Source organism: Sceloporus undulatus, chromosome 4, assembly GCF_019175285.1.
Source record: "Sceloporus undulatus isolate JIND9_A2432 ecotype Alabama chromosome 4, SceUnd_v1.1, whole genome shotgun sequence".
NCBI classification, from domain to species: domain Eukaryota; kingdom Metazoa; phylum Chordata; class Lepidosauria; order Squamata; family Phrynosomatidae; genus Sceloporus; species Sceloporus undulatus.
Window position 1 is genome coordinate 94,888,400 of NC_056525.1, and position 27,175 is coordinate 94,915,574.

The 27,175-nt window shown below is 40.4% G+C and overlaps 2 protein-coding genes across 4 annotated transcripts in view; both read right to left on the bottom strand.

Moving 5' to 3' along the window:
- The window catches only part of ERICH3 (glutamate rich 3), a 238,763-nt gene that overhangs the window by 84,411 nt on the left and 127,177 nt on the right, over nt 1–27,175 (bottom strand). The gene's annotated exons all lie outside the window — the stretch shown is intronic.
- CRYZ (crystallin zeta) lies at nt 7,589–24,494 on the bottom strand. The gene is made up of 9 exons (XM_042464008.1): nt 24,340–24,494; nt 21,734–21,850; nt 21,072–21,224; nt 19,234–19,397; nt 17,681–17,732; nt 14,053–14,202; nt 12,781–12,882; nt 12,597–12,692; nt 7,589–7,910 (listed from the first exon to the last, which is right to left on the bottom strand). Exons 2-9 carry the CDS (start codon nt 21,842–21,844, stop codon nt 7,749–7,751), a joined length of 990 nt encoding a protein of 329 aa, XP_042319942.1. The 5' UTR covers nt 21,845–21,850; nt 24,340–24,494; the 3' UTR covers nt 7,589–7,748.

Sequence of the window (27,175 nt, forward strand, 5' to 3'; positions counted from 1 at the left end):
GGAAGGGGGAGGAGGGGCAGGAGGAGGAGGAGAGAGGAAAAGAGGAAGAAGGAAAGAAGAAAAAGGAGGAGGGGAAGGAAGGGAAAGGAGGAGGAGGAAGAGAAGAAGAAAAGAGGAGAGGGGGGAAGGAAGGAGGAAGAGGAGGAGGAGAGGAAGAAGGAGAAGAGGAGGAGGAGAAGGGGAAGGAAGGAAGAGAAGAGAAGGAGGGAGGGAGGGAGGAAGAGGAGGGGGAGGAAGGAAGGAAGGAGAACAAGAAGAAGGAAGGAAGAGGACGAGAAGGAAGGAAGGAGGGAGGGGGGAGGGAGCAGAAAGAAGAGGAGAGGGAGGGAGGGAAGGAGGAGTCGAGGAAGGAAGGGGCGGAGGAGAAGGCAGACGGAGAGCCAGGTGCTGTCTTCTGAGACCCTTCCCACCCCGAAGGAAATGCTCCCGAGCCTGCCTAGTACTCACCCCAGGGGCTGGGGCTGGGGGTTCATGGTGTCAGGCTGGCCCTTGCTTTCCCTTGCGCTTGTCTGTGCCTAGCAGCCCCTCCGGAGCCGAGCCGGCAGCCTCCTTCCTCCTGCTGCTCCTCTGCGCCAAGGCATCCCTCCTCCTCCTCCTCCTCTCCCGGCGTTGCTAAGCGGTGCTCCTCAAACAGGGCTGGGATGGGAAGGGCTCTCTCCGCCCCCAGGGAGGCAGGCAGCTAGGACCGGGGATGTCCGGCAGGGGACGGGCTGCATCCGCACTGGAGAAATGATCCGGGGTGATACCACTTTGGCTGCATCCACACTGGAGAAAGAACTCTTTTCTGGCTCAAGGCTATGGAATTCTGGGAGTTGCAGTTTGTTGTGGGCCCAGAGCAGAGCCAAAAGCCTTCATATCAATAGAAATGCATGCTTCTTAGTCCTGTCCCAGATGGAGGATGTTTTGGAATTTCTCCTGGACTGGAAGCTGAAATGTAGGACGTGTCCTGGAAAAGGAGGACGCCTGGTGGTCACCCTGAGTGCAGAAGTGGGTGTTGTGTGCCTTCAAGTCATTGCTGACTGGAGGCAACCCTGTCCTGGGGTTTTCTTGGCAAGATTTCTTCAGAGGAGGTTTGCCATTGCCATCCCTTGAAGCTGAGAGCGTGTGACTTGCCCAGGGTCACCCAGTGGGTCTCATGGCTGAGCCGGGAATCGAACCCTGGTCTCCAGCATTGTGGTCCAACACCCAAACCACTACCCCAGGCTATAGCAGTAAGCACAAAGGGGATCTTGTAGCACCTTTAAGACTGACCAAATTAAAAAAAAACATTGTGGTATAAGCTTGCATAGACATCTGAGAAAGGAGACCAAGTCTATGGAGTTTATCACACTGGGAACAATTTCAGCATTAAAGAGAGATTAAAGTGCATTTAAAGCATCCTGCAAATGAAGCAGAAATGGCGAGTAATTGCACAAATGATTATCACACGCAATTGTGCAAATAAAGCGATATCAGAAATGCATTCTCACTGAAATCCTGAAAGTAAAAAGATGCTTTAATGCTGGGTTGTGTGCGACATCATGTGAAATCATTATGCGTAATTACAAGATTTTTCTGGGATATTCATGGGATAAACTCCCGATCCCCTTCGTGTGATGAACTCCGTCTGGAAGCATCAACAAGATCCTTTTACCATAATATTGATCATGACACTTTCCAGCCCTTATTCTTTCACCCACTTTTCTAGGTTCAGGATGCGGCTCTGGATATTTGTTCCAGGGAATGGCTTGGATTAATTCCCAAGGACCAACCCCAGTTTGGCAAAAGTTGAAACTTGCTGGACTGTTTGGACTCTACCTGGAAATCCCAATTGGCAAGTCAAGTGGGTACTTCTGTGAGTGAAAAAGAGAAACAGGGCCAAGCAAAAGGTGGAAAGCCAAGTGATCCTTATTTATTTGTAGTTTTGTGTGCCTTTATGTCATTTCCAATTTAGGGCAGCACTAAGGCAACCCTGAGAAGGGGGGCTTCTGCCCAAGGTTTCCAGAACAGACTGGAGAATCGAACCCTGATCTCTAGAGTTGTAGTCCAATGCTCAAACCACTATGTACTCCCCATATCTTTCCTACCATGAGGGAGATGTGAATACATGCACATACACACACTTAAAACCTGGCTCCCAAATATACTCACTGCTCAAAAATGCATTTTTCATTCTGGCTACACTGCAGAATCTAGGCCATTATAGTTGCCTTACATAAGAACTAAAAATATACTGTATTACAGAGCTAGGAAAGATGCAAGTACCCATACAATCAGCTGACTTGAGTATCTTCTATTTGCAGTATCTCAAGTAAAATGGCAATTGAGGATGGAGGTCTGTATAAACATGGAGAGCTTTTCATGAAATCATGTATGGCCAAAGAAAGTGGATATAAAGGGGTTTTCCCCCCTTCCCTGAGGACATGAAACTCAACATCACCCAGACGATTGGGTGGTAGCAAAACAGACCAAAGAAGGTACTTTGTAATACGATGCGCAAGGAAACAAATGTATTGGATTTACTGACACAAGAGCCAGTGATAGCCACAAGCTTTGATGTCTTTAGAGAAGGATGGGGTAAATTCACAATAGCATAAGTGCTTATTGTTATGATGCCCATTCTAATTTAGGGGCCAATCTCCTTTTACCTGGCAGCAGCCACAGGGATTGATGGGGTTCTGTTTCCTGTCACTCAGGATTTGGCTGCCTGCCCTTCCCATCCCTGTTTATGTGAGTGACCTCCAATGCAAGGGAGAATTGCAACAGGGACCTTGTTTCTGCCTGTCGCAAAAATGATGATTGCTCAAAGGGGATGAAGGAGTGGAAACATCAGCCAGCTGCTTCTCAAGTGATGGGAAATAAGACCCCCCCTCCCATCGCAGTGATTCTTGCCTGGTAAGTAAGGATTGGGGAAGTCCCATTGGGACGCTGCTTATGTATAGGTAAATATCATACAGGATTCACATAGTGATGTGAACATTGGTCTAGGACTCTGGAGATGATGGTTCAAATCCCCACTCGGCCATGAAATCCACTCGGTAACCCTGGGCAAGTCACACTCAGCCTCAGAAGATGACAATGGCAAATCCCCTCTGACGAACCTTGCCAGGAAAACCCTGTGATAGGTTCCGCTTAGGGTCATCATACGCTGAACACAACTTGAAGGCAAACAACACACAAGGTTTGTGCAGATTTAACATAATCTCTACTCATCTTGTTGACAGATAGGTAGAGGCATGGAATGTGAGGTGGGAGGATGCCTGGAAACAAATTTAGGTAGTTCAGTCTTGCACACATTGAGCCTTAAAGGATAAGGAGGTAGCCAAATGGCTGGTCTGGAGGCAAACAGAACAGCCACCAGTACATAAATAGTATGCACATAGGACATCAGTAGAATAATATATCTCATGATCAAAGCAAAGAACAAGCAGGCAGGCCCAGATACATGACTAACTGGAGTGGTAAGAGAGACTGCAGCAGTGCAACGGGATCTTAGCAACATAGGTGAAGTACTGAATGTCATAGTGAAGCCATTCAAGGATAGTCTACAGAGAAAAATATTAAGGAACCCAGAATAAAAACTTTTGCCTCTTTTCTACCAAAAGCAGTGATTTAAAATGGTTTTTCCCCCTCCCAACCATTTTTCAAATGCAACGTGGTCTTTAGGATATTTCTAGGCCTTAATAAAGTTTTTTGGTAGTCTGTTTGGCCTCTGCACTCCTTCAGGGCTAGAAAACTGACGTCACACACACACAAAGCTACCTACCTCTGGAGCTGATGTTCTACCATCAATACCGAACAATTTCCAGTATCCAAAGATAGAAAAGTTGCTGTTATCTAGCAGAATGTGAACTTTTTTGCTACATATTTGTTCATAGGAAAACATCAAAACAGATCTATTTTCCTCTTCAGCATAAAATAATTATCCGAGCCTTAATACCTTTACTGCAGCATATCAATCTGGCTCTGCTGGTATTTCTAACTCATGCATTTATACTATGGTCATCAGTGCCTTCACATAATTCAGAGTTGCATGCAGCATGTCAAGCAGATTGGTTATGTGAAGTCAAAGGTTTTCACCACTGGCATCCATAATTTTGTGTGGGTTTTTCAGGCTATGAGGCCGTGTTCTAGAAGACTTTATTCCTGATGTTTTGCCAACAGCTGTGGCTAGCATCTTCAGAGAATTGGTTATTTATTCTTTATGAAAGGAGGTTTATCATGATAACCCCAGTAAGCAAAATATAATGACAGAGAAGTTCAAATAACAACTTAAAAAGAAGGGAAGAGCTCCAATTTCTACCTGTCTTGAGATAATACCTGACGCGCATCTCAAGGAGAAAGTGTGAAATTATGCGAAGTCAAAGGCTTTCATGGCCGGCATCCATAGTTTTTTGTGGGGTTTTCAGGCCATGAGGCCATGTTCTAGAAGAGTTTCTTCCTGACGGTTCGCCAGCATCTGTGGCTGGCATCTTCAGAGAATGCCAGCCACAGATGCTGGGGAAACGTCAGGAAGAAACTCTTCTAGAGCATGGCCACATAGCCCCAAAAAACCATCAAAAACTATGTGAAATTATGTTTTGGCAAACAATATGATGATTATTAAATTTTTGCCCTTCAGTGGCAAAACTGGGATAAATGTGAGAGAAGAATGCATTTAAAACATTATTAGTATGACATCTTTTGATGAAGAGTCAATCAGTTTTTCCATCAAAAGCAAAGGTAGCAGTGCTGAGCCATAGTGGGCAAGGGGGGGGGGGGGGGGAAAAAAAAAAAAATGCTAAAATCCCTATTACCGTAGTTGTTTTCTGCCTTCAAGTTATTTCCACCTTATGGAAGGCAAACCTACTGTAGGGTTTTCTTAACAAATTTCTTCAGATGAGGTTTGCCATTGCCATCCTCTGAGGCTTAGAGACTGTGACTTGCCCAAGGTCATCCAATGGGGTTCTATGGCCATGCCAGGATTCAAACCTTGGTCCAATGCTCAAACTGCTACACCATGCAGGCCCTTAAAGTACAGTATCTTTATTAGGCCAAATAAAATACCATGAAAGTATTCTAATTCTCTAGGATTCCTTGTCAGCTGACAAAGTCAATCAAATGATGCAAATTTGGTGGGGAGAGTGGGGAGCATAGTGGAAAATCATGGTTGATGTTTAAGCCATATAATCTGCATCTCTACACAAGCATACAATGGAAAGTGAGAAGAGAGCACATACATTCAAATTAGGCTCTACCAAAATCTGAGATGGATTCATGTAGCAGAGACTTCTGTAATGGGCTACTGGAAGAAAAAAAACAGTAGCCACTCAAAACTTTACCTTTTTTTAATTGAGAATAAAAATCCAACTGTTTTCAGAACCATGTTCCACTGGAGTGAGTCAGATGTGAACTAATGCAAAGAGCACATGGGTGAACTAATGCAAAGAGCACACGGGGTGGAGAGGAGTATAATTAGGGAAGAGCTATGAGTATAATTTCATCATAAAATCGGCCAAACTCCTTGCAACCTTTTTATAACACCTGGAATTATTATATGATCTGAAGAGCTTCAAAACTTGCACACAATCATGCCATTTGAGATGACATAATAAAGGAATTATTCTTAAAGGGAAAGGGACTCAATTCCCACCCACCCCTCATGGGAAACACAACTACTTTTTGTATGAATAATTCAGCAGGATACCCACCTTAAGCAATATTTAGTAGGAAAATCAAATCATTTAACACTGTAACATATGTGTAGGCCTAACTGTAGGGAAAGATGACCCCAAGCAATACTTCTGGCTGCAAGGTTTTTGCAAATTAGTCGCATTTCAACTTGAATCAGAGTGGAATCCAAAGCCTTTTTAATACTCCTTCAATCCTTAGATATAAAAGAACAGGTTGCCTATGTTCTAATAATTCCACTACAATTGTTTGTGTGGTCAGAGAAAAACACCTGACAGATGCTCCATCTGGTACAGGGAGACCCCTAGCAACTAAACACGTCCTAGTTCATAAAACTGAGTAGGATTACCACTTGCATTTCGGCTCTCAAATCAGCTATTTCTGTCCAATTAGTTTAGGTAATTGGAAGCAGGCAACTAGCCAAAATAAATTGATTATTTTGTCCTCAAACAAATGGGCACAATATTTAAAAGTAAATATACTCGGCTACACATAACTACAACATCAAGTGGACCTTTTTGTTTTGTTTTGAGAAAATCTGTGTAAGGATTTAGGATGATATCCATTTGGTGTCCTTCCATTGGTGGAAAGCACCCATCACTGAAACAAGGAGATAGAAATACACACAGAAACAGAAACACACACACATCCTAACTGCTTTGAAGGATTAGAGGACTGATGCTGACTTTGTTTGAGACAAAGCACAGTGGCAAATTCCTCCATTCCCAATTCCACTTCTGGAATGCCTTCATCAGTAAAGGAATACCAACTGGATTTCTTCCTTAAGTATATTAAAATGTAACTTCCTCCACAATACTAGTTCTCTCAGTGATAAAAACCTGCATGGGCTCAAGAGAAGCACCTATCGAAGTACCACTCTCTACTTGTGGTCATTCATATAGGAACACAAGATGGTGCACATAGGAGCAGAAAACTGTTGCACATCCAGATATTTTTGAGTACAGGTCCCATGGTGCTTTAAACTTGACTGAGGCTTCCAAGAATTAAAATCCAATACATCTGGAGGACAAAGAATTCCTCACCCATGGCATACAAGAATGACGAGATTTTATTGTCTTCCCACTCTCTTAGTAAGATTTTATAAATGCAGTGAAGTTAATAACCAATAATGGGATGTTACTAACCTTTATCTTTAACTAGACCAACGAAGTGACTAAGCTTTACCTGATGTCCAGTTCATAAACAGAGTACATAGGAGGAAATGGGAATCTGTGACTCTCCAGATCCCCCATTCAGTCCCAGCCTGTATGGGCAGTCATCAGGGATGAGGGGAAGTACAGTTTAACAACACTTGAAGGTTTTAAGTATCATATATACTCGACTGTAAATTGACCTCATGTAAAAATCGAGGGCAGATTTTAGGGCCAAAATTATGGATTATGTTACGACCGATGGATAGGTCGAGGGTAAAACTTAGGGGCATGTAACAAAGGATCTAAAGGATGAAGCAAAGGAAAACAACGCCAAAGAATTTACAAAATTCCAGATGGCATTAACTGTTTGGGCCCTCACTAAAGGATGGATGGATGAGAGTAGGAGGGGTCAGTGCTTCCACAAAAGATTACACTCTTACCTTTCACCAGGGGGATAGTACTATATAAGAGTCAAAGTACAGTAGTTACATTGATCCATGGATAGGTCGACTCAGATTTTTTGGGTCAATTTTTTGACTAAAATTTCTAGACTTATACATCTAGCATGTCTAGGTAGGGCTAGGTAGGAATTCTGCCTGCAATCCCAAAGTTGCGGTGAGACTCAATGGCAGATGCCAAAGGAAGACAATGGCTGGTTTGTTTGTAAATCCACAGGTGTGTTAACACATCTGAGGTTTTCTGAGAAGAATATGAGAGACAGACACTGTCCATATGCAGGACAGACAGCATTGCCTTTAGGTCAAGCCAAAACAATATGAAAACTGTTCATTTCAAATTTGAAATATTTAATGTATCTTACCTAAATCATTTCATCACATTAGTTGTTACATATATCTGAATCATATTCTGTGTAGTACAAATGTGATACATAAAGACTGGTAGCATTTCTATGGTTAAACTGATAAGTGCATCAGCAGTAATTCCTCACACAAGAAGCACCATTTTCCCCAAAGCACCTTGGTTGTGAATTATGTCTTTGTGTGCCTCTGCTACCTTCTCCAGTGGATATTCACGGCCTACGACTGGTTTCAGCCAGCCAACTTCTATGCCTGCAAGAACAACTGCTGCACATTCGCATATCTCCTCCTAAACAAAGTAAACAGAATTTTAAGTTGAGCATTCAAGAAAAACATTAGGCTCCTTTCAAGGATGAACTGTCAGGAGTTCAGTTTCCAAATACAGTCAACCCTCCACTTTCGCAGCTTTAACATCCATGGATTCGATTATTCATGTTTGTTCCTGTGCATGCGCTCCTCCTCCTGCTGCCTTCCCCTGTGCTTAGCAGGCTTGCCTGAATCATCTAAACATGGGGTGGGGTGCACACTCCTCTCCTTTCTCCCATGCTTTAGCTGGCTGAGGGAACCTTCCCTTAACCAGCTAAAGCATGGGGAAGGGGTGTGTGCATGTAGGGAGGGAATAGGAGCATTTGGGCATCCCTACTGCCTTCCTCCACTTATTTGCAGTTTGTCCACTTTCAGGGGGGACCCCTAACCCCCATGAATGTGGAGGGCCGACTGTACATACATTGCATGGAGACAGTCTCAGATTCTATCCTTTGCATCTCAAGGTAGGGCTACATAGATTCTGTCTGAAATCCCAAAGCAGAGGTGAGACTCATGCAGCCTTCGAAGCAGATGCCAAGACCAGTATTTTTAGCTCCCAAAAACTCTCCACCCAGCCCACTTTTTCAAACAATCACAACCAACCTACAGAATGGGAGAACTGTAAAAATGAGAGAACAGTATCTGTTAGGCCCAGATTTTCTTCTGAAATAAGGCATGATCCTCCACATATCTTGCTCTGGCAGAAACTCTTAAACACAGGTGCTTGCCTGATCCTCAAAAAAGGAGCTCCCAGAATTTCCTCAACCCGAGAAAGCTACTGTCAGTCAGCATCAGCAATAGAATACATGGAAGACTAACTATTTTGGTTTACTGCAAAGCAACTTCCTATCTGCATGAATTCTATTTTATGCAGCAGGAAAAAAGTGAGCTTTACAGCAAGAACTCTCTTTGAGCAATAAATATTTTCATGCCCTCCCTACCCACCAAAGCCCTACAAATGCATTACAATCCAATCCTATGGTTAGAGGAAAGACAAGGATGTGGTACAGAGAGCTGGAAATCAATGGGTTACTCTATACCAGAGGTTCCCAAACTATAGTCCCCCAGGTGTTTTGCACTTCAGCTCCCAGAATTCCTGACTGTTCGCCAAGCTGGCTGGAGCTTCTGACAGTTGAAGTCCAAAACATCTGCAGGATCAAAGTTTAGGAACCACTGCTGTAGTTTCCTCAGACTCCTTCTCTCCCTCTACAACCCATTTCCATACCACATCACACCAATTCCAGAAGCACCTTGGCACTCAAGATCTGCTTTACTTGAGTGAAACAGCAGCACTGAGGAAATATCAGGAAATCTTCAAACCATGGGAGGACTTGTTTGGGCACCTCAAAAGTCAAGCCACTTAAGTTTACAAACCCTGGATAAAATACTCTTCAAACTGAGGTGCGCAACATGTCTGTCATAGAGAGACCAATGCTGGGGAATTGGCTAAGGCCACACATGCCTCAGAACACAGAGATAGTTTTCCAACTTTTACCGGAAGCAGTGGAACAATGTTTTTGCTGGAAGACAAAAAAAATCACCTCCCAACAATCTCCACATGGTATCATTCAAATAATTAGTCATGTTTATCTCTTTAAGTATTAGGAGACATAAAGAAAACCAGGCACCCCTTTGAAACCAAACCAAGAAATTTCTACTATAAGTTTTTGTGGATGTGGTCCATGTCATAAGATACAGCTGGTAACATTTACTATACTGAGCACAAGACCAATATCTACAAGATGCAAATTATATCTCGTGAAGTGGACTTTATCCATGAATGCTTATACTAGGAATTACTTCTTACTAGTTAGTCTCTAAGGATTCCTTTATGTCTTTTAAAAATCTCCACAGTGAATGCTGTTTCTACTACCAACAGCAATCTCACTGGAGATGCAGAGTGGGGTGTGAGAAAGGTTTTGCCTTTACCCATGTTGCCCAGCTAACCAGTAAAGCTGTAGGGGAAAGGGGGAATATACTTGGAGGAGCCAGGGACCACATGTGACCTGCAGACCATGTTCTTCATGCATGAAAAGAAAGATTAAACATTTGTTGTACATAGTATCAAGATCAATGCCAAAAATACTAATACTATGGGAAACACTGTTTCACTGACCTGTAAAAATCTCCTGGAAAGACAGCAAATGGATTGCAAAAAAATATGTACAGTCCTCCCAACTGTGGCATGTGGGTACTGCAGCCCTGATCCAGATGAAGAAGAGGTGGCTGGAGGCAGCCCCTTTGGGGATGTTTGTACAGCCCCTCACTGAAAGAAAGGCCCTTCCTGGCGCTTTTGCAGTGAACCTGGCCCTGTGTGTGTGTGTGTGTGTGTGTGCTGGGCAATGTGAGAGGCCAGGAGATTGAGAGAGAGGAAGACCTTAGAGGAAGAAAGGAAGGGAAACAGAGAAGGAGGAGGCATGCAACTACTGTTTTGTATTATTGAGAAGGAGTGAGGCAACAGCACAAGACAGAAAGGTAGTTCTCTCTCCTCTCCCCTCAGCCCCCTCACCTCACCTCTCCCTGTGAAGCGGAGGGAGGTTGCTATTGTTGTGTTTGCTGTGCAACTTCAGCATGTTTTTTGACTGGGGAGGACTCTGAAAGCCTGGCACACAAGGTTTGCTGTAAGGGAGGTGGCCAGTGCCCCTCTTTGAGGCGGAGAGAGTGAGACTTGTCCAAGGTACCTCAGTGGGTTCCTATGGCCACGTGGGGTTTCGAACTCTTGACTTTCTGCCCCTCCCTTCCTCTCTCCCTGGGAAGTGGGGGAGGTTGCTATTGTTGTCATTGTGTTTTCTGTGCATCTGTTTCCTACTAGGGGCGACTCTGGCACAAGGTTTGTTCAAAGGGGGCTGGCCAGTGTCTCCCTTTGAGGATGAGAGAGTGTGATGTGTCCCCAACATTTTCTCATTTCCCCCCAATCAGCTCATATCTGGGAGATTAATATGCAAAGCTAAATTTGCGGAATTTAATATTTCCTCGCACAGTGGTTAGATTTGGAAAATATGGAAATGGAGCTTTTGGAATTCCAAGAAAGTTCCATCTAGAAAAATTAATTTTGTGATTTGTGGGAAACACTTGAGCAGACAGAAAGGATGGCAACGGACAGCACAGTTACTTTTGAAAATGAAATCCTCAAAGTCTGGAATTGTCTTCCTAATAATTTCAAGTCAATGAAAGCACTTGGGATTGCTTTCCTTATGTTTGGTTCATCTTATGCTTACAAGCAGCTGTTTTCAGCTTTGAATTACATCAAATGTGATACCAGAAACTATCTGATGACCTGAGTGTTGCATGTGTTGCTCTCAAACTTACTAAGTATGAGCTAAGGATAGAAAAATTATCAGCATGGATTCAACAGCAAAAATCACATTGAATTGTTCAAAAGCATGCCAAAGCCAAACTGTTACCTTTCAATAAAAGGTATCACTGAAAGGTCTGTTATTGTGTTTTCCTTTTAAGACAGTATATGAACCTTAAATTAAAGCCATTGATTCAGTGGAATCTACCTACATGTTCATTCACCGTTCAGCAACTGGTTGAATGTGTCCTTGCTAGTTGAAAATATGCAACAGGAATTTACTTATACTTTATTTATTTTATTTATATGTGGCTTTTCTCCATATGGCACTCTGAGTGGCTGAAAAGATGAGTGTTTTTGGCTCAGAGTGACCAGACATGATCGTCCCTTTCCTGGACCTATCCTCCCTTTCAGCCTCCTTTTCAGGAGGCTGTCCAAAAGGTCCTCCATTTTGAGCAGGGCTGAGAAGGATGGATTTAATATTTATATGTGTGGGCTTTTTTGTTTTGGACTTTTATTTGGACAGGCCCTCTTTTTTTTCCTTGAGTGATTCCCCTGGAAGCCCCACCCCCTAGAAGCCCGACCTTTGAAAAGCCCTGCCCCATGGAAGTCCTGCCCTTAAGACCCATCCCTGAAAACCCTGCCCTTAAGAAGCCTCACCCTCCAAAAGTCCCACCCCCTGGAAACACCATCCCTGAAGCCCCGCCCTCGGCACTCAGTGACACCCGGTGCTGGAATGTCACTGAGTTTCAGCACTCAGTCTCCAAAAGGTTCACCATTACTGGCTTAAAACACTTCTATATAAAAAGAGAATAATTTAAATAGGATAAAAACGCAGGCTGGAATCCTGTTTGACATCCATGAATGCATAGCCTAGAGATAAGCATTCACAACTGTTTTGTATTTATGATCCCTACAAAGCCTAGTTTAGGGTTTCATGTAAACCATGGAAGTCTTCCAATCACCGTTTACTGGGAAGCAACTGCTACAATTACTGGAGGTCTATTCCCCCATCACCTGAAAAGCAGCTGACTGATGGTCTTCTCCACAAGTGAGCAATCTCTGGTACAAGGGGTATTTGCAACAAAGGTTCTGCTTCTCCTTGTTGCACTGGAGATCATTCATGGGAAAGGATGGGGCCATCAGTCAGCTGCTTCCCAATCGATAGAACAGACCCCTGTCAGTCACATCAGCTGATTCCCAGTATGTGAGGATTTGGGTGGTGTGGTGTGTGGGGGGTAAAGATGGGATTTACTGCATAACATTGTAACTATGGTATTTATGCAAATGTAAAATCTCCAACAGTATGCCAGCCATTGCCATGTTAAATAAATCATCAGATTAAAAAAGCGTAAAGTTTGTTGTTATTTTTACCTTAGATGCAGAGAATAAAGAAATTCCTCTGATACTTGTTTCTTTAGCCATAGTTTCTCTAGGATTTATCTCAATCAATCCTCGACAACCCACAATCTGTCATGAGAAGGATGGAAAGCATGAGATTCTGAATGTTTGAAGTTTACAGCAAGATTCTCATTACGAATGTGAAGTAAATGCTTACCATCACTCTTCCTTTATTTCCCAGGAGTTTCAAGTCATTGGCAAGGTTGACATTAGCCAACATCTCGACTATCACATCTATATTATGGTGATCAGCTAGGTTCTAAATGATAAATAAATTACTTGTTCAGCATCGTAACATTTGGGAAACTGAGAAGATTTAGTAATTCAAAATGTTTTATACTTGATATCTTCACCATCTGTATCTTTCTTTTAATCAGCTTACAAACATCATACAACAAAATAATAAAATATGCCAAACAATCACAGGAACAAACAATAGCCAGAGACAGTTTAACAAACAATCACATTAACAAATGGAGGGCAAAGTCCTACTCTAAAAGCATAGAATAATTAAAAAAAATTAAGAAATCTTGGACAACTGCTGAAAGACTGAAAAACAACAGAGCCAGAAATTCCCAGCAGTAAGAAAATACAGTATCTCAGTGTCTTTACCCAAAATGTTCCAGTTTAAGTCTTCCCCCATAAAAGATGGCATTAGGGCATATTGGGCACAGACTCTGGTTTTCACTGGTTGGTGGCCTCATGTGTATCACATTATATGATGATACAATCCGAGACTTAACTGCTCACAATAAAAATCCAAGGATAATCCATCTGGTCCAGCTGCTTTCCAGAATAAGAGCAGCAGCTGGAAATTTGCTGCCTAAAAACAGTGATAATTCTCAGCTCAAAATGCCCTGCAACTTCAGAAATGAGAGTAAACACACTACCCTCTGGCACCAACTTGAAGAAAAAGTATCTCTTGGGTGAGTTGTAACACTTCCATACAACACTATGAGTGAAGGAAATCCAGTTAGATATAAATTCCATAATAAACTCCCCATTTTGTTTTGCCACTATTAAACTAAGCTTCCTATCCACTCTCTTTCCCTTCTGCCTCTTGCCCTCTAAGTTAGGAAACCTACTGACAAGGCCTGCTCTCATTTTTTAATCAATGTATTGGCTTGCTATTAAATGGGGATGATATTTGTCAAAAACCAAAATAAAACTGAGAAATTCAGAAAACTGTCACAAACATACATTGAATTTTAAAACTTCTGAATATTAAATGAAGAATCAAAAATACAATTTTAAGGCTACAATGTTACAGCCACCTTCTTTAAAACAAGGCTCACTGAACTCAGTGGGACTTACTTCTGAGTAAAGATGCACTCGGTCACATTCTGCAGTTGCAATCCCAATTTATTAATCTGGAAGTAGGACTCTTGAATTAAGGGAATAGGAATGCATAGGACTGTGCTCAAATTACCTTAAGCTGAGTCATGTAATCCATATCCCTGTGATTAAATACAAGATGGGCTCCATTTTTCTTAATTAGGTCCATTCCTTCCTCAGTTCCAGCTGTGCCCACAACTTTCAAGCCATAAGCTCTTGCAATCTGACAGGCTGCTATTCCAACCTAAGAAAGTAAAGGGAGAAGAAGACAGAGAGATGTACTCAACAAAGAGTGTGTTGAAATTTGTAATAGGGATGTGTTAAAATGGTATGGTTGTCTCCCAATTTTATCTTGACAACATTTTTTTTATGGGTCCTTCTGAATAAAATATTTCCAATAACTACAGCAGCAGGCCCTTGATAATTTCCAATGGGGTTTGTCTATTGCAGCAAAAACAACTGTTTCATGGGACATGTAAGATTAACAAATGTATTTGCCATAAATTTTTGTGGACTGCGGGGCAGTTGTATGACGTATCTGATGACATGTGGTACAATCCACAAAGGCTTGTCAGTCTTCAAGATACATCAAAATATTTTGTTGTCCTTAACAACTATCACTGACTCTGTATTTTTAAAATTAGTGTTACTTGATACATCTACACAAAACAATATACTATTTCTCTTAGTCACTGTGTAAACAACATCCCTGAAACAAATTCAGGGAAATAAATAATTAACCCAACCAACTGTACATACTTCTGTTTCTCCTTCATAGAGAGAATTTACTAACAGCTCAATTACCATTTACATCCACCCAGTCTTCAAATTTCCAAGGAAAGAATTATAAGAAACATCTCAATAACCTGACTTGAAGCCATGCTTGGGAACTACACTTTGAAAATAGGAAGTGCTTTCCCAAGACACTGTGGTCTAACCTGGTCACAACCACCTGATGTGGCCCTTCATCCATTACAGAATGCTATAAGAAGTGCTTACAGCAATAGTGTCTCATACGGGCCCTGTATTTAAGTGTTATAATAAAGTGCACAGCCAGCAATAGGTACAAAGAAATCTATGGGGAAAGTAGGCTAGTTGAGTAAGCCCAGATGAATCCTTCTTAAGAGAAAGCAGGATTTAACAGTCATCTATGGTACAGATGGACATCTTTGGTCCTCAAATGTTTCAAAGTGAATTTCCTACAATTCCTTATTACTGGGATGGTGGCGCTGATAGGATAGGTAGGCAAAAGGGTTCCACTCCAAGCTAAAGAAACCACAAAGAAAAACAAATTCTGGCAAATAAGCTCATATATTCCATAACTATAAAAGGCCCTACGAAGAGGACTAGTATCTCAAAAAAGATGTAGATATTGCAATGGACCATGGTTACATTTACAGAAAAGGAACAACGCTATTAGGGAGAATGGGAAAATAAGGGGAACTAAGATTAAAGGATGTGAATACAAGCTCTGCACTTACGTGGTTGATATGGTAATAATTCTAGAGGACCCATTAGAAAGTATAGACAGCTTGTTAACGGAATTGAAAGAATTTGGAAAACATTCTGGTATTAAAATAAATAAAGAAAAGACACTGGTGATTACAAAAAATATGAAAAAGGAAAAATAAAGCAGGGATTAAAGTTGTAAAGAAGGTAAAATACTTGGGTATCTGGTTAACTAACAAAAATATAGAACTGTTTGAAAATAATTACAAAAAAGTTTGGACTCAAATTAAGAAGGATTTAGTAATGTAGAACAACATGGAGTTGTCGCTATTGGGCAGAGTGGCAACTATAAAAATGAATATATTGCCGAAAATTATATTCTTATATCAAAATATACCTATTATTGTTAAGGACAAAGTATTTACGGATTGGAACAAAGATATTAAAAAAAAACTATGGAAAGGCAAAAAAGCTAGAATTAAACATCAAATATTAAAGGAAAGTGTAAAAGGAGGATGTGCCCTACCTGATTTAAAAATTTATTTTTGGGCATGTGGATTACTGTGGATACAGGAATGGATAAAAGTGGACAAAACTAGCATGCTGAATGTAGAATCATGTAATATGCGATTTGGTTGGCATGCGTACCTATGGTACCAGAGGCATCAGATTAATATAGATTTTCTACATCATGCAATTCGTAAACCTCTGTTTAGAATATGGAACATAATTAGGAAACGATATTACCCAAAAATCCCATTGTGGGTATCAACTCAGGAGGCCTTCTTTAGTAGATGGGAAATGAAGAAAGATTGGTTAAGATACAGGGATCTATTAAAGATAAAGCCGAATGGTGAAACAGATATAAAAACTAAAGAAGAGCTGGAAAAAGAAGGGAAAAAATGTACAATGGTTTGGTTACATACAAATAAAATCCAAGTTCAAACAGGATGCAATGAATGATGGATTTGAAACAACAGAAAATAATTTGGATAAATTTTTTGGGAGAAAGGATAAAAGTAAAATTGCAAAGTTATATAAGGTTCTTATGGCATATGAATTAGAAAATGAAAATGTTACTGATAGTATGATGAAATGGGCTCAAGAGATAGGGCATACAATTTTGATGAAAGATTGGGAGAACTCTTGGGAAAAAACAGCTAAATTTACAGTAGCACAAGACTTAAAAGAAAATTATTTAAAAGTTTCTAATCGCTGGTATTTTACATATTCAATATGTATAAATTGAGCAAAGACAAATGTTGGAAATGTGATAACGATAAGGGTTCATACTATCATATGTGGTGGAGTTGTTTACGAATTAAGTGTTTTTGGAAAAAGATACATCATATTATACAAACAATGTTAAACATACAGTATCCTATGTTACCGGAAATTTATTTGTTGAATGTGACTGCATTTTTGGGAAGAGATAATGAAAAAAAATAGTGGAGAATTATGCTTTACCTCGTAACAGCTGCTACAATACTGCTAGCAAAAAATTGGAAGAATAAGATAATACCTGACATAGAGGAATGGTTATAAAAAGTACTGGACTTAAAGAATATGGACGCGTTGACATTGATATTAAAAAACAAAAAAGAAGAGGTGGCTGATTGGACGATTATAGATGGCTTTTCGAAAAAATACTGGCATTTAAAAAGAGAGCAATAATATGATAATTACATTACATGAGTGAAAAAGAAACCTAGAAGGGTGATAACATAAATAAATAGAATAATGAGTTATGGTGGATTAGGTGAATAAGAGAAATGAAAGCAAGGATGGATTATATGTGGTATATGTGATTGTAATTGTTTGGGACAACAGATAACAAGATGTAATAGAGATACACCAGATGTGTTGGAATTTCAATGTATGTTGTTTTTAATCACTAAAAAAAAAGAAAAGAAAAGGAACAATCATCCTTACCAAGTACTGTATCTAAGTTAAATCATTCTAATCAGAAAATGCTTGTTAGCAAAACAATAGTAAACTAGAAAGTGTTGGTTATACCTTATAACCAAAGTGGACAACCTCTTAAGGCCTGGAAATCATTTTTGCCCTGCTGCAGACTAACAGGCTACACACACACCCTCCATCAGGTGGGGAGGAACACTTGCTAAATAGCAAATCAAAGTGTCACTTCTGGTTTCTTAAAAAAAAGTTTCTTCATCATAAAATGGGCATGGACAAGAAATTATAGAGCTGTTGGCACGGATTCTAGAGGACTGAATTCCCAGTTCTGCCTTACAGTTTTTCAGAATACATACCCCTCCACTTGCTCCATGGATTAACACAGTTTCTCCTGCTTTAGCAGAACCTCTGGAAAATACATAAGAATATTTTCAATGTGAAAAATGTTGGCTGTATCATGTTATGTAGTCAACAATGTTGCAGTTGCATAATTTTTTAAAAAAATAATCAGGATTACATTTAATTGACTCTTGATAAACATACAGTTCTATGATTTCCTTTCATGCCAACAGCCATATTTATATGTAATAACATATCTATCTGTAATTACAGGACTATCCAAAATATGCAATGAGCAAGATTATACCACCAATAAGAAAAAAATCAGACCATATTATGCATCAGCATTCTGAAATCCATTACTTTTCAGAGTGAAGAAATACATCTCCCATCACCATAAGCTGACATTGTTATGTACTATGATAAAGTTGTATTAACAAACTGCTAAAAGTGCTGCTAATGAAACAAGCTGCATAAAAACTTACAATCTGCAAATATTTTTTTCCTTAGCCATAAAACAAAATAGGGCAGGAGAGTGTCACAGAATGCCCATACAGTATACTTTGGTTCACGAAGATTAGTTAATAAACCAAATATGTAACCTCAAAAAACAAAGAAAAGGAAAAATGTGCCAACTGATACAACAATATATTCAGCTTAACCATTAGAAACAGTATCAAAGGTGGTTTACAAAAAGACTATCTGGTAGGAGATAAAAAATGCATAAAGGTGAAGCATTGTGCCCAAATGTTTTCTGCAATTTATAAATAAAATAACAAAATGCACAAGAGGTAAGCAAAACCTAATTCTGGATGAAATAAATACAAGATGATAAACAGAAAATATATACAGTACCAGGCAACTGTTTAATTTATACTGTAAAGGCAGGCATGTCTGGGCATTCTTCAAATATCAGGACCATGCACAAAATCTTAAATGTGGCCATTACAAATTTATGGTCTTGGTTCCATTTATTGTGATTGTAGAAATGAGATCATAGAGATGCATTTCTTCACCTGCTTCTTTTCCCAGCAGCCTCCAGAAATTACAGGCACTTGGTCAGAGAAGTCTCCTGAATAGATTGTATATTTGGGATGGAAGGCAAGAAGGGGTGAGGCAGGTCCACCTGCTGGTGGAAGGACAGGACTGGCTGCAGCACAATGAAAAGACAGACAAACCATGTGCTGAGGACCTTCACAACAGGATAGTCTATACTGGAGTTCATACACAGAAGCTCACTTTTAGGGGCCCTTATTGTTTTCATTATCTATGTGACAATCTAAGGAAGACAAAAGCAAGTTATACTATGTTTCCCCTTCTCTAATCAAGACAAAGCTTCTCCCAAATGCTTCTGTCCTTAGGGCATGTGACAATAATTTCTACAAATAGGAAACTTTAGTGGTAATACTGGATCACAGGTAACAAACCATTTGAAACTGGGATGTACTTGTCCCCTGACTAATCAAAGTATCCAAGATTTCTACACCTTTCAAGACATTTATGTGTTTAGTGGACAGCATTAAGATTCTGTATTTCATTGCTCCAAAGCTGTCTTACAAAGATATCTTACTTTTGAAAGAGAGCATGGTATGCAGTAAAATATGGAATTCCAATTGCAGCACCTTGCTTGAAGTCCAATTTATCAGACAAGGGAAACACTGAGTCAACTGATGCAACAGCATAGTCAGCATAACCTCCAGAAACAGTATTATGGGTAAAAACCCTGTCTCCTTTCTGGTAGAAGAAAACAAACGCACAAAAATGAAACAGTGTGCCAAAATGTTTTCTGCAATTTGTGTGAAAATGATCTGGCAAGTTCATAAGAAATAAACAAAACTGATCTGTAGGCGAAACAACCATGACAAGAAGCATTAAGCTAGTCATTCACCAGATTTATAATGTAATGTAGCCATATCAAATAATGCTGAGAACAGCAGGATAATGGCAGATGAAAATGCAAATTTCCAAAGCCCAACATTTCATACAATACTTTCAAAGTTATAGGAAACATCAGAAGTAATTCCTGGTGTCTGGAAAGTGACCTACTTGTGCTACCTTCACAGTGCAGACAGTATGCACAAAACTATAACATTTGTCATCACAGATTCAAGTTATTAGTTCCACAGCCAAGGAGGAGAATTTTCCCCCTTTTCCCTAGTGGCCTCCAGAAATGTTGCAGAGTTGGGGAAATTTTCTGAAAAGATGGCAAAAGGGGATGAAAAAAAGAGGGCATCCCTGAAGACTGCATGAAGCACTCTTCCCACTAGTGGAATGAAACTGTTGGGTACAACCCAACGAAAATACGGGGCCTTTATAACATGATGGTGCATGTTCAGGACCTTCAGAACATGGTGGTGCAATTGGAACTCCCACAATGGGGACTTCCCACTTGTGGGGACTTCATTTTCATTATCTGCATGACTTTGTTGTAGTAGTTATGGTTGAACATACAGGGAATATAAAGGGAAAATCTCTCTCAACAGTTTTTAAAATGAAGGCAAGTCATTACATATAACTAATCTTTAACTACCATATATACTGGACTATAAGTCAACCACATGTGTAAGTCAAGGGCTTTGGGTCCTAAATTATGGATTTTGCCATGACCTGTGAATAAGTTGAAGGCAAAACTTGGAGATTCCTTCAGTGTGCATATGTGTGCATACAGCAAGAGAGACTCTAATTAAGGCTTTTTGCTTCAGCGTTTGTTTCAACTTTGGATTCAGCCTTCACCCAGATAGCGACAGCCAGTGTGGGTGGGAGAAGGACTCTGTTTGTCTAACAGCAATTAATCACTCAGGACTCTTTCTGCTTGGCACAAGAGAGAAATAAACTGCTCTGCTGACTGCATGGGGAAGTCTGAAAGAGCCGCTATCACATTACCATACTGACCCATAAATAAGTAGACCTGGGATTTTGGGGTCAATTTGGGGCATAATTTTTTAGACTTATAGACGAATATATACGGTAATCATTAGGAAATGTCAGACAGCACTTCCAGTGGTAGCGTTGCATCAGAGGTAATAAGTGAACAACCTACCACAATATGGACTTTGGATACATAAAGTTTAAACACCTACTAAAACTAATGCAATCATTGTAATGTTAAAGTTTAAATTTTTTTGAGTAAAATGTATCTGCACTTGAAAAAATTTAATTACCTAAGACTATGCTATCATATTATGACTGTGTAATGAAGCACTAAGTACAAAGTGCTACAATGAATTAAATTTTACACAGATACTCATAGACAGGATTACAGGAATTCAGAACTGCAGAGAGATGGAACCAATACCTCAAGAGGAGAAAGATTGTTCTTTAACTACAAGTAACCCATTCTGGTTACTAGGTCTGAAATTATATTATGAAAGAAATTTTAAACTAAACAAATAGTTTAAAATCAAATACCTTGAAAGAAGTTACATTTTCCCCAACTCCTGTTACTACTCCGGATACATCTAAACCAGGTGTGTATGGCAAAGATGGTTTTCTTGTGTAAGTCCCAGAACGAATATAGGTGTCCACTGGGTTGATGCCACATGCATGAACTTTAATGAGAACCTGCAGAATAAGATGGCATTTGATGAACAGTTAGGCTAAGAATAATAGGAATATATTTATTTATGCACCTTATATTTTCCCTCTCAGCAAATAATTAAGCACTTTTTAAAAAATCCATAGGCTTTTCTGGATTTGGAATCCAGCTTTATTGATTCTAGATTATATTACTGTTTTCCTATTTAGTAACCTCTATTTTATTCACAATAATTTGTTGTTTTTTAAGTGATATATGCTGTATCCACACTGCAGAAATAATCCAGTTTGACACTTCTTTAACTGTCAAGCCTGAATTCTATGGAATTCTGGGATTTGTAGTTTACTTTGATACCAGAGCTCTCTGACACAGAAGGTTAAATCTCTCACAAAACTAGTTCCTGGAATTCCATAGCATTGAGCCATTGTAGTTAAAGTGGTGTCAAACTGCATTATTTCTGCACTACAGATACTGCCATAGTTATTCTATTTTTTTCAAGGTTATTTCCATTCCCATTTAAAGCATTTATTTTTACCTGATTCTCTTTTAGAATTGGGAATGGAGCATCTCCTTGCAGCTTAAGCACTTCAGGGCCTCCAAATTCAAACACTCTGACAGCTCTCATTATATGTCTGCCTGCTGCCATGTCGACCTGGAAAGTCGGAAATAAAACACAATATCCTTAATTTCAACTGTTTTTCATTTCAAAAAGAAACGATCAAATGATTTGCTCCTCAGATAAAATTTTAGAGTTTCCCCCACCCTTTTCATTCTGTTCTGCAATATGTCTCTTTTAGGCTTTAATCTTATGAAATTCTCAGCCTACAGAAAAGAACTACCATCACCAATATGTAGAAGAAATTAATCATATACATGATAGCATTTGTAAAGAGATGCACCAGCATAGACACTATGTCCTCTGTCACATGTTCAAAAAGATTTGTTCTGTTTTGAGATTTATTTTGACAAAGTAATTAATTTACTGCTCTTTTTGCTTTTGAGCCAAAAAGATACAAACAGCCGACTTTAACAACCTACAAAATATTATTATTAATAAATATTATATTTTCAAGTATATTCTCAGTTCAGCCAATGCAATTTCCTTTCATAGTCCATGATTTGGGAGAAGGGGTAGAGAGAAACAATGCATCTGAGGAAGCAGACCAAGTCTAATGAAAGCTTATGCTACAACTTCTTTCACACAGTTAGTCTCAGGAGTGAAATGATCACATTACATGTGGATCAATAATGATCAAAATTATTCATTCCTTTAGAGTATTCATCAGTGTTTGATATCTATCTAAGAAGACCTGTTCACACACTAATGCCAATGAGCCATCCCAGGTCTGACACCACTAAAAAGAAAGTACTGTATAGCCATCTCAAATTATCATTATCAGTATTATATTTATTTGCATTCCTCCGCTCTCCCAAGATTGGGACTCAAGGCATCTTAGAAATGTAATTTCTAAGTTGGATATTGAAGAAGTAACACTTGATGTGAAAATAGGAGCAGCGTTACATGAGTGTAAAGATGCTTCATTTCCATTTCTTTCTTCTACCAATACCTATAATTACCAATATCAACATTTGCACATTTCAACTACTACAGAACTTTAAATCTCTGTATCCCACAGAATATGTGAAACTTGAAAATTGATAATTTTGACTTTGAGTATGACTGACTGACACAGAATTCATGTTTGGGGTGAATTAAAAAGGAAACTAGTAGCACCTTTAAGACGCGCTGATTTATATTAGTGTGCACAGAGGAGGATTTCAGACCACCTCCTCCAACAATGATGGAAGTGCAAAACACAATGTGAGACACTTAGGGCCAAAACAGGCTGCCCTAAAGGGGCAGTGTGATGCTGCCCCTTTGAGCACTGGATCAGGGCCACAGCAACTGCCGGCCGCAGCCTCAACCCAGCTATTTGTTGGCTCAAAAAGAGGTGGATTTTTGAGCCAGTAAAAAGGAATCCTTTCAGCCACCGCTGCAGCTTTGCGGCACTCCTGTGGCTTGCGGTGTATAAACACTGTGATGCCAGGGCGCCACAAAGCTGCCTGCTGTCTGGGCATGACACCAGCTTGTGGGTGGAATTGGGGTGTGCATTATCTAAACCCCATTCCCCCACGCCACCCCTGAGCCGTCACTTACTGCTGGTCTGTTTTGAGCTTTACATTTCTCTGCCACAATGAACTGCAATTCCCACGATCCCCTAGCACCGAACCACAGTAGCTAAAGTGGTCTTAAACTGGATTATTTCTGCAGTATGGTTTGGACCAGAGTTAACATTAAAATCAATAATATAAAACAGTTACATGGTTGTGCAGGTGGGATCAGAGAGAAACAAAAGACAAATTGTGACTTTGGCTATTGGAGAGTGAAGATGTCCAACAGTGAAAAGAAATAAGGTGAAGCAGAGCCTAATTTCCCCCCTCCCACAGATATTAAGAAAACAAATTTGGAGCAGATAAGGTTTTTCTGGCCAATGGCTAGCAATCACTTCTATCAAGAGAGTCTAGTTCAGTGGTTCCCAAACTTTATAGTCTTCCAGGTGTTTTGAACTTCCAGTCCCAGAGTCATAGCCAACTTGGGCAACGGTTGGGCATCCTGGGGTCTGAAGTCCAAAACGTCTGCCAAGACAGTCTAGTAGTAGCTCATATTTCTGTGCTGCTCAGAAACACAGTTATCCAACCTCAGGTGCTGAACCATTAGTTACTCTATGCCACAAGTCAGAGTAGGAACTTAATCTTAAACATCCATTTCTCGTTGTATACATACAAATATACAAATATGTACACATAGCTACAAATCTATATCAATTATGTATATATAAATATATAGATCTGTGATATAAATCTGGATGTTGGGTGACCAGATGTGTCCTCAACGCAAAATGTAGGACGTTCAAAACAACAAAACCGGTTTGGCACCGCTTTAACTCTTTGTCTGGCTCCATGCTATGGAATTCTGGGAGCTGGAGTTTGTTGTGGGGCCCAGAGGCCCCACAACAAACTCCAACTCCCAGAATTCCATAGCATGGAGCCAGACAACAAGTTAAAGCGGTGCCAAACCGTGTTATTTCTCCAGTGCGGATGCAGCTCTGGACACAGAAGGCAATGAAATGGAGGGCAAACCTTTCAGTGTCGCACGTTTCAGTCTCTTCGCGAGGGACCCTGCCAAGCTCTTAGCGGATATAGAAGCCTTGCCTTCAGCCGACCCACTTCTCTCTCTCGGACTTCGACTCATTACATTAGGAAAGGCCACGCCCCCTCCGCTAGAAAGCCGCAATGCGCTTGCGCGACAGCCTTTCTTGTTGCCTGAAACGGGGAGCCTCTGCGCAAGCGCGTCCTCCCTGTAGCTGTAAGCGAGCATGCGCAGTAGGTATGTCCTTCCTTATAGAAAGCTTGCTGTCTCCCGAAGCGTCCTAGTCCTGGCCGAGCATGCGCAGTGGGGTGTATCTGCAAATTGTTGTTTTAAATGGGTTCAAATGGGACAGCTTCTGGCTACCTATTATTGTTGTTATTATTATTATTATTAACATACATTTTTATAGAGCGCTGCAAAGTTTGCACACAGGGCTTGACATGTATGGGTCAAATAAAATAAGAAATTTTTAAAAAAGAATAAAAACCTGCCCAGCAGCATTCAATCTAAACCAGGGGTCCCCAAACTGTGCCCTTTAAGAGATTGGGTTTTGAACTACAGCTCCCAGAAGCCTCAGCCATGTTGGCCACAGCTCTGGCATTCTGGGAGCTGAAGTCCAAAATCCCCTTAAAGAGCAGAGTTTGGGAGGGACCACTGATCTGAAACGACAACATGACATGATTAAAATATCTCTAAAATAATACTAAACAATACAAAGTAGGAGATCCTATTAGTATTAGTATTATTACCTGAGGAGAAGGGCTGGGGGAGAAAGAACAAAAAATGGAAAGCCAGGATCTGAAGGTGATACGCTCATCCCTCCATATTTGTGGCTTTGATATTTGCTGATTTGATTAATATGTTCTCCCTAGGAATATCTAGGTCCTCCATGGTCAATTTTAATGAAACGTTGCACTGGAGGACCTAGAGATTCCTAGAGAAGTGTTCTCTCTTGGTGTTTTTGTTACTTGCAGTTTTTCCATATTCACGGGTGTCCTGTGCCCCTAACCCTACCAAATGTGGAAGGACAAGTGTGTTTTGTTTTGGGAGCTTGGAGCAGGTCATAAAATATAGGTGGTATAGGTTTAGCTTGGAGCAGAAAAGTGGGTCCATAGGTATGGCTTTGTTTTTATGTCCATAAATCCAACTGCTAGTCTTGGCTAAAGCAGATTTGTTGGATCAGTGAGAACATGGCAAGCCAGTAGTTGTGAGTCCATAGGTGAGATCTCAACCGTATGCTCCACCTCTTCATTTTGCCTGTGATTCTCAGAATTGCTTTTCCACTCCACTAAGTAGTTGGGCAGCCAAGAAGACAAACACATGGGTTCTTGAAGAGGGGTCACCAGACCAGGGCTCTCCTTGGAAGCAAAGATGATCAAGTTGAGACTATTGTACTTTGGCCGCATAATGAGGAGGCATGGATCACCAGAAAAAGCATTAATGCTAGGAAAGGTAGAAGAAAGAGAGGAAGACCACAAACCAGATGGATAGACTCAGTCAGGGGAGTTAAGGACAAAACCAAACTCACAGGCTTAGAAGTTTTGGATTTTATGTGATTTTTTTTTTATATGATGGAGATTTTTTATCTAAAGAAATTAATGAAAATATAAAAGAAAATACAATAGAAGACTGGAAAAAAGTCTATGTATACATAAAATAAAAAGAAGTGGGGAAATATAGCAAGTATAAGAACGATGGAGGAGTAAAGAAGTAAAGGTATTAACCATCCTCAGAAGAAATGGCAAAATTTAAGACGGGGTGTCATGCCTCCAGAGCATCTTTGATGCTCTTGAGACATATATTTAGTTGAGATTATATTAGACTTTCTATGTATCAGTTTAGGAGGGGAAATAGAGATCTACAGCTTTAAGAAAAACAAGGGTTGTGGGAAATGTAGCCAAGGGTCCGTTAGGGGAATTTTATTATGTTGTTATTAGCTCAAATATTGCAAGAGGAGGGCCTGCTACGACGGCCCACTGAAATCGCCCTCCCGATATGTATATGGAGTAGACCAGGGGATCCCAATAAATAAAGCTGAGACGGATATTAAATAACTAGATGTCTAATTTATTGAAACAGGGGAAAAACACATGCGTTGCGCATACACTCACACACACACTCAGGACTCAGGAAAATTAGGGTTGGAAAATGGGAACAGATTTCAGGCGTTACTAATGGAGATGCTTACCAGAATGTAGATTCCCTCTGGGGAGTGAATGGGGTGCTGGACAGTGAGACAAGTCTGCTCCGCAACCTGGGAGTGAGCAGAAATGCTGGCTACTAGAACAGAGGTCTGACTGACGTGGAGCAAGTAGACCTTGGAAAATGGCGCACTGAGCAGCCAAAGTGGGGACTTTTTATAGGCCAAATCTCGCTTGAGGCAAAGAGGCTGGCTTGGCCGAAACAAAGGTGTTCTAAAGATTTTCTTTTCACCTGGATGTCTGCTTTAGATAGTATAAAGGGCTTATGCCACTCGGACAATAGGTTCGAGGAGGAGGTTGATAGCTTCAGGGAAGGCAATCCTTTTACTCTTCCCAGCCTTGAGATAATCCCTTCATGTGACTTCCCCGGACCCTCTGAGATGTTAATATGGGTGCTCCCTTAGGGGAGGTGTACATGTCCTCTCACTTTGCCAGTAATGGAGGACAGGCTGCTAGAGTTCATCCAGGGGTCATTAAGGGTTATCATGGATTCCAAAATTTATATCGAGCAGCATGGGTAACAGGAAATCCCAGGGTCTTATGCTGTCTCCCTCTAGTTAATTTCAGTGTGTAGTAAGATTTCAGCCAAGTCAGACCTGGAGAGAGTATTTTCCTTTGACAAAGA

Coding starts and splice junctions, on each gene's coding strand:
- CRYZ (XM_042464008.1), bottom strand. CDS start 21,844: ATGGCAGCAGGCAGACATATAATGAGAGCTGTCAGAGTGTTTGAATTT. Junction 14,203..17,680: donor TCCATGGAGCAAGTGGAGGG/GTATGTATTCTG, acceptor TTACTTTCTTAG/GTTGGAATAGCAGCCTGTCA. Junction 12,693..12,780: donor GAAATAAAGGAAGAGTGATG/GTAAGCATTTAC, acceptor TTCTCATGACAG/ATTGTGGGTTGTCGAGGATT.